Raw genomic sequence first — 13,168 nt, forward strand, 5'->3', positions numbered from 1 at the left:
CCTCGTTCAGTGATCATCATCAATCTGCAACACACACATACGTCTGCATAATATATCCAGAGCACACACACACACACACACACAACACACACTCTCTCTCTCTCTCTCTCTCTCTCTCTCTCTCTCTCTCTCTTACACACACACACATACACACACACACGCACGCACTCACACAAACTAACACACATGCACACACTTACACACACACACACACATACACACACATATACACAGACACACACACACATACATACACTCACACACTCACACGCACTCTCTCACACACACACACACACACACACACACCTACATGTATACACTCACACACTCACACACACGACTTGAACACACACGAACACACACACGAACACACACACACACACACACACACACACACACACACACACACACTTACCTGCAAGCACTTCATCAAGAGAATAAACAGTTAGGTGAAGTCAATGAGACAAGGATTGACATACAATGGTATTCTCAAAACCGATGCAACGCAGCGAACAAATATCAGCCAGCGAGAAAGCTGCAAGTCTGCGCACGCTGCTGCAGCAACAGATTGAATCGATAGTACAGATTAAAGTGTGTTTTCAGTTTAGACACCCCTGAATCCCTCTACGCGCCGCTCAACCCCCCACCTCAACCGCCACCCCCCTCTCCCCTCCCCCCCTTTCGAACCTGCGCTTGCGCGCGCGGAGTGTGTGTGAGTGTGTGTGTGTGTATGTGTGTGTGTGTATGTGTGTGTTAGTGTGTGTTAGTGTGTGTGTGTGTGTGTTAGTGTGCTGGCGTGCGTGCGTGCCGGTGCGTGCGTGCCGCGTGTGTGTGAGTGTGTGTGCTTGCGTGTGTGTGCCAGTGTGTTTGTGTTTGTGTGTCAGAGACAGAGAGAGACAGACACAAAAGAAACAAGTCGCGTAAGGCGAAAATACAATATTTAGTCAAGTAGCTGTCGAACTCACAGAATGAAACTGAACGCAACGCCATTTTACTCGTAGTATCGTCAGGCCACCGCTCATGGCAAAGGCAGTGAAATTGACAAGAAGAGCGGGGTAGTAGTTGCGCTAAGAAGGATAGCACGCTTTTCTGTACCTCTCCTTGTTTTAACTTTCTGAGCGTGTTTTTAATCCAAACATATCATATCTATATGTTTTTGGAATCAGGAACCGACAAGGAATAAGATGAAAGTGTTTTTAAATTGATTTGGACAATTTAATTTTGATAATAATTTTTATATATTTAATTTTCAGAGCTTGTTTTTAATCCGAATATAACATATTTATATGTTTTTGGAATCAGCAAATGATGGAAAATAAGATAAACGTAAATTTGGAGCGTTTTATAAATTTTTATTTTTTTTTACAATTTTCCGATTTTTAATGACCAAAGTCATTAATTAATTTTTAAGCCACCAAGCTGAAATGCAATACCGAACCCCGGGCTTCGTCGAAGATTACTTGACCAAAATTTCAACCAATTTGGTTGAAAAATGAGGGCGTGACAGTGCCGCCTCAACTTTCACGAAAAGCCGGATATGACGTCATCAAAGACATTTATAAAAAAAATGAAAAAAACGTTCGGGGATTTCATACCCAGGAACTCTCATGTCAAATTTCATAAAGATCGGTCCAGTAGTTTAGTCTGAATCGCTCTACACACACACACACACACACACACACACACACACACACACACACACACACACACACACATACACCACGACCCTCGTCTCGATTCCCCCCTCTACGTTAAAATATTTAGTCAAAACCGATATTCTTTGACGCAGTAAACACACTTGTTTCTCACCTCTCGTTCTTGGCGCGTGTTTGGTTTTATCCGGAGCGTTGCACGTGCGCAGAGTGTACGGTAAGTTCAAATCCCTGTCATCCACACAGGATAACCCACCAGCCGATGACGTAATCCGCAGTCCAATGAAAATGGCAACTCTCAGTCCCCGCCAGTACCCTGCGAATCTTGTGTGATGTGATGTTCGGCAGCTTTCCTGCACTCTCGTCTCATATCGATCGCCATGACCCAGATGTAACGTTCATGTCAGTATATTAAACAGCTTCAGCAAACAAATCCCATTGAAAACTGCCACAACACCAGCAGTTAGCAAATCCTATTAACAAATAAGTTCACTTACTAGAGCAGAGAGCACGCCAACTCCGACCGGCTAAACGGCAACAACACTATTCTTCGGGCTTCACGTGTGAACATGAAAACTGCGTTACCAACTGTGTGTGCATCCACTGTGTTGCTGGAAAATCGGTTGTACCGGCCAAGATTCGGGGCAAGATCGTCACACGGCTTCAGCGAGAGAGAGTATTCAATTATCGATTTTCGTTGCACATTAGAGAGAGAGAGGGGGGAGAGAGAGAGAGTGAGAGAGAGAGAGAGAGAGAGAGATGCCGATGCAACGTGCCAGAACGTCAGTCCACTGTGACCCTCTTAGAACGCCCCCCGCGGGACAATTTGGTTAACTGATATAGAGCTCCCCGTGACGTTAACTGAAAGGTCAATGAAATCCCAAATGGTCTTCTCCCGGCCCAAGCCCCCCCCCCCCCCTCCCCGCCCCTTCACGCGTTTTGTTTCCCCTTTGCTAATCAATCAATCAATCAATCAATGAGTCTTATATCGCGCATATTCCGTGGGTACAGTTCTAGGCGCTCTGCAGTGATGCCGTGTGAGATGAAATTTTATACGGCCAGTAGATTGCAGCCATTTCGGCGCATATTTACCTTTCACGGCCTATTATTCCAAGTCACACGGGTATAGGTAGACAATTATTAACTGTGCCTAAGCAATTTTGCCAGGAAAGACCCTTTTGTCAATCGTGGGATCTTTAACGTGCACACCTATTCTTCTGTTCCGTTTGGTCCGCCACCCCCCACCCCGTTTCTCCCTCTCAGTCATCATCTTCATCATCATCATCATCATCATTGTTGTTTTTCTGCAACTATTTTTATTTCTACGTGTTTAAAGGCACCGTAAGCCTCCCGTAAACCATCACAGATACTGTCAGGCTTTTACACACAGTACAAACACCCTTTCATTTTAAACACTCACCGCTTGAGAACATCCTAGGTGCCCTCTGTAAAGAGCGAGCAATTTTCAAAGAATTTATTTTTGCGTGGTTTATCTTACCCCTGAGCCATCGTGAACCCGTGTGATCCAGTTTCCTTTTTTTCACAATGTAGTCGTCAGGTTGTGATTTCAATGCGACTCGCTGTAAGCTTATCTCCAATAGCACGTTATTATGTACCTCTGAATCTAAACGCAACAAACGGCTGCGATTCACACGAACTCTAGCGATGGCTTTTGACTGTTCAGAGGAACTGGCGATGTAGGCGGCATTACCGTCGTCTGCTACGAGAACCACGACCTTGCGTGACCCTGCTTCCGGGCTTTTCTTTTTTTAAACTTTCAAAACTTCGAATTGTACTGATCTTGTCTTGACGAAAAAAGAATTCTTTTATGATTTAAGAATGTTTGTGTAACAAGCTGTCAATTTATTATTTAGACCCCCTGTGATTTAGATTTTAAAAGGTAGGTCCACCGCCAAAACGCACCGTCCGATTGTCTGATCAGACAATCCGCAAAATTAATTCTTTGAACATTGCTCGCTCTTCACCAGGATGTTCTCAAGCGGCGAGTCACGTGTTTAAACGAAAGCCGTGTTTGTACTGTGTGTAAAAGCCTGACAGTCGCTGTGATACTGTGCCTTTAATGTTTATTTTTACACCCCCGGTATAGGGGTGTGCATAGGATTCGGTCGATGTGTTTGTTTGTTTGTTTGTTTGTGTGTGTGTTTGTGTTCGCATATAGATCTCAAGAATGAACGGACCGATCGTCACCAAACTTGGTGAACAGGTTCTATACATTCCTGAGACGGTCCTTACAAAAATTGGGACCAGTCAAACACACGGTTAGGGAGTTATTGGTGGATGAAGATTCTACAAGGACTTATAGGGGACATATTAATGGTCAAAGGGAAATAACCTTCTCAGTTGGTGGCAGTGAGAATGGTTATTTCCCTTTGACCAACGGGGGTGTTTTTCCTACCTCGGAGGAATTTCTTGTTCTTATTGTGTTTCTATGCGTCCCAAGGACAGATTGTAAGAAAAGGCCTAGCCTTATTATCTTTCTAAAATAAAGTTCAATTCAATACATTTCAATGATTCCGGCTGCGCGCGAGCCCCCCGCGACCTGTTTGTGTCACTGTTTGCTCCACCCCATCCCCCTCACTGACACACACACTAACACACACACACACACACGCATGTGACACGAAGTTCACCGGGCTCAGTTCATTCACTGGTGACTCCGCCCTGAGTTGGGCAATCAGGTCGGAAATTCAACCTAGCGCACCAGGCTCAGTAAAACCGGCGGAGGTACTGAGAAGGGGGGAAATAACTAACTTAACGGACGAAAAAGCAACTCATATGTGAGAATCGAAACCAATAAACGAATTTGAAAAATTATAAACACATAAAACAAGCGTATTTTGAGAAACCCGGCTGGGCAGCTGCCCTCCGGAATGCCGACGACTTGCCTACATCTCCCTAATCAGATCTGCCCTAGATGTGGGACCCGTACAGTATGGGACCCGTACTTAGCCAAACTGAGACCGAAACAGACTGAAGAGAGTCCAGAGACAAGCCGCACGCTTCATAAAGAGGGACAACTATGTCCAGAGACCCAGGCTGCGTAAAGCTGGGTTCAAGTGCTAGTCTTTCGGATGAGACGAAAAACCGAGGTCCCTTCGTCAGTTCGTGTACACTACATTGGGATGTGCACGTTAAAGATCCCACGATTGACAAAAGGGTCTTTCCTGGCAAAATTGTATAGGCATAGATAAAAAAAAATGTCCACCAAAATACCCGTGTGTCGAGGGGGAAATATGTACACAGGCGAAAGATGAAATCGTGACACCGGACTGTCCACACTCAGCCTGGTACAAACACGCAGAAAACAACAGCGCCTCGAGTCAAAACCCTATATAACATCATAGAGGGACATACTCCAGCTCTACTCCCGGAGAAATTTCTGAACCCCGCGGACACTGCATGAGAACAAGAGGCCGAAAATCCGTCAAGGACATTCTCAGTGGCCACGTGGCAAGCAACATCGGACATCATCGCCAAATACTCGACAACAGCCGAGGCTACAATTAAGTCAGTCCCTCAGTGATGCAAAAGTCAGTTGACCGAGTGAGCAGTACCAATGCTCCTAATTCTTGGAGTGCAGACCGTAGCAGAGTGGAATAATTTCAAGTGGAGGATCCGGAGAAGGTTGTCCAGGCAAGCTCTGCCGTTGCATTTCAGCAGCAGTTAGCAGAAGTGCCAATATTGGCCCAATGTCGGAATCCGATATCGACTCCCCGGATATCAACCCATACCGATTTGCAATCTGATATCGGTCCAATATCGGGATCCGATATCGACCCGACTGATATCGGGCCAATATCCGTGTGCTGGTTGGGTCCGCACTAGCGCCAAAAATGTTTTTAACCTGCATTTAAATTTGGTTAGCCAGGGATAGGATTTAGGGGGTTCAGTGCCGGGGGGAGCTGCGTGTGGGGTCCCGGACCGGAACGGCCGGCTGGGGGTGTCACGCCGGAGTGCTTCCTGTCAGTCTTCAACCGCCCCCCCTAACCCCACTAACTGACATCCCTAGAAAAAGAGGATATGCTAGGATCAAATAATTCCTATTATTACATTTTTTTTTTAATTTTGGGGGTTGCGCTCTCTCGTTTCCGTTGCGATGATAACCTAAATAGGTTCCTGTAGGCCGGCTCAGTTCGGCCGCGATGATCCTGATCGTGACTATCCCTCGTTCACGATGTGCCAATGCTGCACAGTTTTCTGCGTGTGTGTACTGTTATATTTACTACTCACATAGAAATCAAATCAATATCAACTAGAGCATATCTTTCACTTTGTGTCTTCCTGATCGTCGGACGACTAGAGAGCACAACCGTTCTAACCGGTGTGACGTTTTCATCTTTCGCCGTGTTGATATTTCGCTTCTCGGCCTCGTTAATCTAGTATAAACTCTACACTGAACAAAAAAACACCCTTCGATAGTACTGATGAGCGACCTTGTGTACCTTACATTCATGGGGCCAAATTTGTCCGACCAATTTGTTTTATCCCAGCGAAGCTGGAGGTATCCCGTGAACGCTATACTGTAATCGATTTGAGAAATGTGCATACCGAATAATACATGATAAAGAAGGATTCTTTGTGCCCGAAAATGGGCCACAGTTGGAGATGGAAGTTCACCAAAAATTGGGACCATACTAACAAAAATACGGTGGGTAAAATTGGCGCCCCCATTTTTTGAGCAAACGCCACCCAAGGCCGCTTTGGACGGGTAGAAATTCCGTAGTTTCCAAGTCTATGGATAAAGCTCGCGTAAGAAGAATACGTCACGGTCGAAAGTCTTTGACGTCAATTAATGCATCATGACGTCATGCCTCCCTGTAGTCTTTCTCTCTCGCGCGGTGTGTGTGTTTGTGTTCATTTTGTGCACATGTGTTAGTGTTACTGTTTGTGTGTGTGTGTGTGTGTGTGTGTGTGTGTGCGCACGCGTGCATGAGTCTGTACTCGTGTGTGTGTAAGTGAGAGTGTATGTGGTGTGTGTGTGTGTGTGTGTGTGTATTTGTGTGTGTGTGTGTGTGTGCGCGCACGCGTGCATGAGTCTGTACTCGTGTGTGTGCGCACGCGTGTATGAGTCTGTACTCGTGTGTGTGTGTGGGGTGTGTGTGTGTGTGTGTATTTGTGTGTGTGTGTGTGTGCGCGCACGCGTGCATGAGTCTGTACTCGTGTGTGTGTGTGTGTGAGTGTGTGTGTGGTGTGTGTGTGTGTGCATAAGTGTATGTGTGTGCGTGTATGTGTGTTTGTTTGTAAAGGTGTGTATGTCCGTCTGTCCATATGTGCGTATGGGTGTGTGTTTTGTGTCTATGAAGTTTTTGTGAGAGAGTGAGTGAGTGCGTGTGAGTGAGTGTGTGTATGTGTGTGTGTGTGTGTGACTTGGGTGTGTGTGTGTGTGTGTGTGTGTGTGTGTGTGTGTGTGTGTGTGTGTGTGTGTAAGAAAGACTGAGAGAGAGGGAGAAAGAGTGTGTGTGTGTGTGAATGTGTGTGTGCATGAGTTTGTGTGTATGTTTGTGTGTGTATGAGTGTGTATATGTGTTTGTTTGTAAAGGTGTGTGTGTCCGTCTGTCTATGTGCGTATTTGTTTGTTTGCTTAACGCCCAGCCGACCACGAAGGGCCATAATTATCAGGGCGGTGCTGCTTTGAGATATAAAGTGCGCCACACACAAGGCAGAAGTCGCAGCACAGGCTTCATGTTTCACCCAGTCACATTATTCTGACACCGGACCAACCAGTCCTAGCATGCACTAACCCCATAATGCCAGACGCCAGGCGGAGCAGCCACTAGATTGCCAATTTTAAAGTCTTAGGTATGATCCGGCCTGGGTTCTAACCCACGACCTCCCGATCATGCGGCGGACGCCTTACCACTAGCCCAACCGTGTATGTGCGTATGAGTGTGTGTTTTGTGTGTATGAGATTTGTGTGAGTCAATGTGTGAGTGTGTGTGTGTGTGTGTGTGTGTGTGTGTGTGTCTGCGGGTGTGTGCGTGCGTACATGCGTGCCTATGTACATGTGTGTCTGTGTGTGTGTGTGTGTGTGTGGGTTTGTGTCTGTTTGTATGGGTGTGTGTCTGTTTGTATAAGAGAGAAAAAGAGAGAGAGAGAGAGAGAGAGAGAGAGAGAGAGTGGGTGGGTGTGTGTTTGTACGTGTGCGTAAGTGTATGTGTGTGTATGTGTGTTTGTTTATATGTGCGTATGGGGGTGTGTTTTGTGTGTATGAAGTGTGTGTGAGAGAGTGAGTGAGTGCGTGTGAGTGTGTATGTGTGTACGTGTGTAACTTGGGGTATGTGTGTGAGTGTGTGTGTGTGTGTGTGTTCGTGTGTGTTTGAGAGAGAGAGAGAGAGAGAGACAGAGACAGAGACACAGAGAGAGAGAGAGAGAGAGAGAGAGAGAGAGAGAGAGGTTTGTCTTTCGCTGGGGTATGCAGTGCCTTGGCGTTGCACATCTACTTAATCCCAGCGAAGCTGGAGGTATCCCGTGAACGCTATACTGTAATCGATTTGAGAAATGTGCATACCGAATAATACATGATAAAGAAGGATTCTTTGTGCCCGAAAATGGGCCACAGTTGGAGATGGAAGTTCACCAAAAATTGGGACCATACTAACAAAAATACGGTGGGTAAAATTGGCGCCCCCATTTTTTGAGCAAACGCCACCCAAGGCCGCTTTGGACGGGTAGAAATTCCGTAGTTTCCAAGTCTATGGATAAAGCTCGCGTAAGAAGAATACGTCACGGTCGAAAATCTTTGACGTCAATTAATGCATCATGACGTCATGCCTCCCTGTAGTCTTTCTCTCTCGCGCGGTGTGTGTGTTTGTGTTCATATTGTGCACATGTGTTAGTGTTACTGTTTGTGTGTGTGTGTGTGTGTGTGTGTGTGTGTGCATTTGTGTGTGTGTGTGTGTGTGTGTGTGCGCACGCGTGCATGAGTCTGTACTCGTGTGTGTGTGAGTGTGTGTGTGTATTTGTGTGTGTGTGTGTGTGTGTGTGTGTGCGCACGCGTGCATGAGTCTGTACTCGTGTGTGTGTATTTGTGTGTGTGTGTGTGTGCGCGCACGCGTGCATGAGTCTGTACTCGTGTGTGTGTGTGTGTGTGGTGTGTGTGCATAAGTGTATGTGTGTGCGTGTATGTGTGTTTGTTTGTAAAGGTGTGTATGTCCGGCTGTCCATATATGCGTATGGGTGTGTGTATGAAGTTTTTGTGAGATAGTGAGTGAGTGCGTGTGTGTGAGTGTGTGTATGTGTGCGTGTGTGACTTGGGGTGTGTGTGTGTGTGTGTGTGTTTGAGAGAGAGAGAGAGAGAGAGAGAGAGAGAGAGAGAGAGAGAGAGAGAGAGAGAGAGAGAGAGAGAGAGAGAGAGAGAGAGAGAGAGAGAGAGAGAGAGAGACGGACGATTGGTCTTTCGCTGGGGGTATGCAGTGCCTTGGCAATGCACATCTACTTAATTTAACTTAGAAATGTGATTCATCCTAAAATGTTTTTCTTCTTACTCAAGGGACGTAACCACATTTTGGGGGTGAAATCTATTAAATTTTACCACCAATTTTCTTCACATGCAAGAAACTGACATGCTTTTCGTCCATAAATAATTTCACTTCTTAATTTTACCAGGAAACAACCGTGTTTCAGTCTTGTATATGTCGAGGGGGAAATATGTACACAGGCGAAAGATGAAATCGTGACCGGCTTTTTTTTCTGAACGAGCAAATTACTTCCCTTGTTAGATCTCATTCGAAAAGAAACCAATATCAGAGATGGACATTTTCAACATGGCGGCGAAAGCTGATTTGACTTGGAATCTTTAGAATATTTTGTGGGCATTCGGAAAGCTGTCGAGAGGTAATCTAAAGATAGGTATTTGCAGATAGCCAAGATGACTAAGCAAAAAGCATGACATTTGTGAATGTGCCAGAAGCCCTAGATTAAGGAGCGCGAAATGAGTTAAATGGGCGTATCTGTTCATGTCGTAGCAGACGATTTTTCTGTCATTCCGGTGTTGTCATCAGATGACAGCACATTAGATATTCACAGATGATGTGCTATACGTTAGTGGTATATCAATGCAATTTTGACTTTCAATGGTAATGTTGAACTTTAGCGCTTTCAATTTCTATATAGGGTTATACTTATAGTAGGGATACCGCATTGATGCTTCACGTTAGTACACATACATGTTGATGTTCCATCGATACATTTCCTGCTTTTGATCATTTAAAACCCCTTGCCTTGATTATCGGGGATTTTAGTCTGCTCAAAACCTGTGTGATTAATTAGGATTCAAGTTTTTCAAACAACCGAATAGTCAAAACATTTCTATATCAGCTTGGGTTTGTGATTCAGTGAAGACATAAAAAAGGTAGGTTCACCAAGCATACTTACACTATAGTTACTTACAGTGAACATTTTCTTTTAAGATTTTAAAATGTCTGAGAAAATCATGTCTTTCAAAGAGAGGGAGTACGAGTCTTACAATGGGGGTAAATATACAGATGTTATTAACACACATGAAATGAAAAAGTAAGATCTTAAAGGGAGGGAGGTCTTGAAAATTAGAGGTACATATGTACCTTGTAGAACTAGAAGGGGTGTGGGTGCCAGGGGTCCGCTAGCATAATCAGACTAGTATCGTGCATTGCGGGGTCATGCAGTCATTGCTAGTGAAAATGGTCAAATTAAATCCCAAATTCGGTCTGACTAACTTATTCCAATAACATCCTTGTTGTTCACATATAATTGTTTCTTTCTAGTTTCAGTTTAACAAATAAAGAAAAAGACCGTGCATCAAAATGAGTTTTGACGAGGATCCTCCGCCGGAGAGCCGACTGGGTCCTGCACCAGCTCCCCTTGACCTCGGCAGACTAGAAATGGACGCTCGTGCAGCCGCTGCCAAGCATGTTGCTAGACTGCTGCAGGTGAGATTGTCTGGCAGCAGAGTCACGTTTGCTTCCAGGATTTGTGTTTTTCCTTGATTGGGGGGTAGGCCGTCCTTGTTGATTGTGATGAATTTCACTTCAGCGCATTTTTAAAAACTTTAAAATAGTCCAAAAGTGAGAAATGCAATGAGGTATCTGTTGGTGCACATGTACCTGTTTTTTTCTAAGTGTTATTGTTAGTGGGTGTGTGTGCGCGTGCATGTGTGTGTGTGTGTGTTTGAGAGAGAGATAGAGAGTCTCAGAGATGACTATTGTAATCTTGTTATAATTATATTTGCTACGTACACTAGAAGATGCATGTTCAGTGGAATGAATGTAAAAGACAAAAGGCTTCGCAAACAAATTATTTCTGGCTTTTATATTTATTGATAATTTTGCAGAGACCGGACCAGCTGGATAAGGTGGACCAGTATAAGAGGAGAGTTGCGCGAAAAAAGGTGTGGAATATCAGTCATCATATTTTTCATTCTAAGACTAAGAGTTTTTTTATTTAGTCAGTTTGATCGGACTGGGTGGCCGAGTGGTAACGCACTTGCGCTCGGAAGCGAGAGGTTGCGAGTTCGACCTTGGGTCAGGGCGTTAGCAATTTTCTCCCCCCTTTCCTAACCTAGGTGGTGGGTTCAAGCGCTAGTCTTTCGGATGAGACGAAAAACCGAGGTCCCTTCGTGTACACTATATTGGGGTGTGCACGTTAAAGATCCCAAGATTGACAAAAGGGTCTTTCCTGGCAAAATTGTATAGGCATAGATAAAAATGTCCACCAAAATACCCGTGTGACTTGGAATAATAGGCCGTGAAAAGTAGGATATGCGCCAAAATGGCTGCGATCTGCTGGCCGATGTGAATGCGTGATGTATTGTGTAAAAAAATTCCATCTCACACGGCATAAATAAATCCCTGCGCCTATATGTGTGTGATATAAATTGCATAAAAATACAAAATTAAAATTAAAAAAATAATAATAAATCCCTGCGCTTAGAACTGTACACACGGAATACGCGCGATATAAGCCTCATATTGATTGATTGATTGATGGATAGATTGATTGTTTGATTGATTTGGCCCGGAAAAAAATGACAATGTTTGTTTCCGATGGCAAGGCCAAAGAAATTAGAGTGCAAACAACGCTAAGTTTAACAGAAAAAATTGTTTAGGATTAAAGTTTTCTCTTTTTTTTTACCCAGGCACATGTGACTTTTTATTGGCCATAAAATATGTCAGCTGTGTCACATGGATGTCATGGAATGATTGCAAGTTCCTTGTTAAGTCAGCAAAATTGTGACCCTCCACCACGGAATGAGTCGCATGTCACCTTTGCATGATTTCCATATTTTTACATTTTCCTAAAGAGTTATTTATGCTCTTTCCAGTGGTGAAAACCGTTTTAGAAAAGAGCGAAAACTTTTTGAGTTATAAGCCTGTGACTAAGGCGACCCTCACACTGTTACCTGCAGACACCCCCCAGACTTATAATTATGCCTAGTGCAGAACCGCGTGAGGTGACATGCGACTCATTCCGTGGTGGAGGGTCACAATTGAGTGTTAATTTGCACTTTAAGTTGATTCAGGCAATATTTTGGCACAATATTATAGAACAGTATTGGCAGACTCCAATTACACTTAAACTGTGAAATAAACGCAGAATTTGTGGACAATATTCAACTGATTTGTGGACTGTGCTAATTAGTGGACAATATTCAACTGATTTGTGGACTGTGCTAAACTTTTTACAATGAATTAAACACAGAATTAGTGGATTAATTCAACTAATTTGGGCACTGTGTTGAACGATTTACAATGAATTAAACACAGAACTTGTGGACAATAGTCAACTGATATGTGGACTGTGCTAAACTTTCACAGGCGTCAGTGGAGGCAATGCTGAAGACTGCTGTTCAATCCCAGCTGGATGGGGTTCGGACAGGGTTGAATCAGCTTCAGAGTGCTCTTCAGGATGTGTATGAAATCAAACAAAGGTAGGTTTTTTTCTCCCTATCAGGGCCTATTTCTCTCCTCTCTAGCGCCATTCTTACCTCGAATTTCATGGAACATTAACCAATGTTTTATAAAGCAGGTATTTAAACATGAAGCTCGACAGCTATATATAATATATACGATGTATACATAAGGGATTGACTCAGCTACGTTTTGCCATATGAATAGTGAAATCAAAATGATAATGTACGTGTTGATGTGTGCACATGTTTAGGTTAATGTGTGTATAAATTCTGTATCTCTCTGCATGCATAATGCATGTCTCTCCAGTATGTGTGTGTGTGTTGGGTGCTTATAAGTATGTGTAGTGTGCAGGGCCGGACTACCGGGGGGGTTATGGGGGTTGCGCAACCCCCCCCCCCCCCCCAGCCTAAACATGTACCTCACTTATTTAAAGCATTTTTTATTATTGTTTATTTTATGCCGTTTCATGCAAGGAGCGACCATTTTGCTATCTCAGAATATGACCTACCCATCAGCTTCAGGGGGCTTTGCCCCCTGACCCCCACTGGCAACCCCCCCCCCCTCCTCTTAGCCTAGTCCGGCCCTGGTGTGTGTGTATGCACCTACCTG

General features: G+C 44.4%; 1 protein-coding gene across 2 annotated transcripts in view; it reads left to right on the forward strand.

Moving 5' to 3' along the window:
* Positions 1-9,424: 9,424 nt before the first annotated feature.
* The window catches only part of LOC138980075 (exocyst complex component 3-like), a 39,587-nt gene continuing 35,843 nt past the window's right edge, over positions 9,425-13,168 (forward strand). The window contains exons 1-4 of one of the 2 annotated variants that reach the window (XM_070352876.1): positions 9,425-9,506; positions 10,421-10,579; positions 10,981-11,037; positions 12,464-12,576. In XM_070352876.1, the coding sequence (XP_070208977.1) occupies positions 10,454-10,579; positions 10,981-11,037; positions 12,464-12,576 (296 nt within the window). In that variant the 5' untranslated portion in view covers positions 9,425-9,506; positions 10,421-10,453. Of the gene's footprint in view, positions 9,507-10,414; positions 10,580-10,980; positions 11,038-12,463; positions 12,577-13,168 lie in introns of both variants that reach the window. The other variant, XM_070352877.1, reaches the window with a different exon arrangement.

Source organism: Littorina saxatilis, linkage group LG11, assembly GCF_037325665.1.
Source record: "Littorina saxatilis isolate snail1 linkage group LG11, US_GU_Lsax_2.0, whole genome shotgun sequence".
NCBI lineage: Eukaryota > Metazoa > Mollusca > Gastropoda > Littorinimorpha > Littorinidae > Littorina > Littorina saxatilis.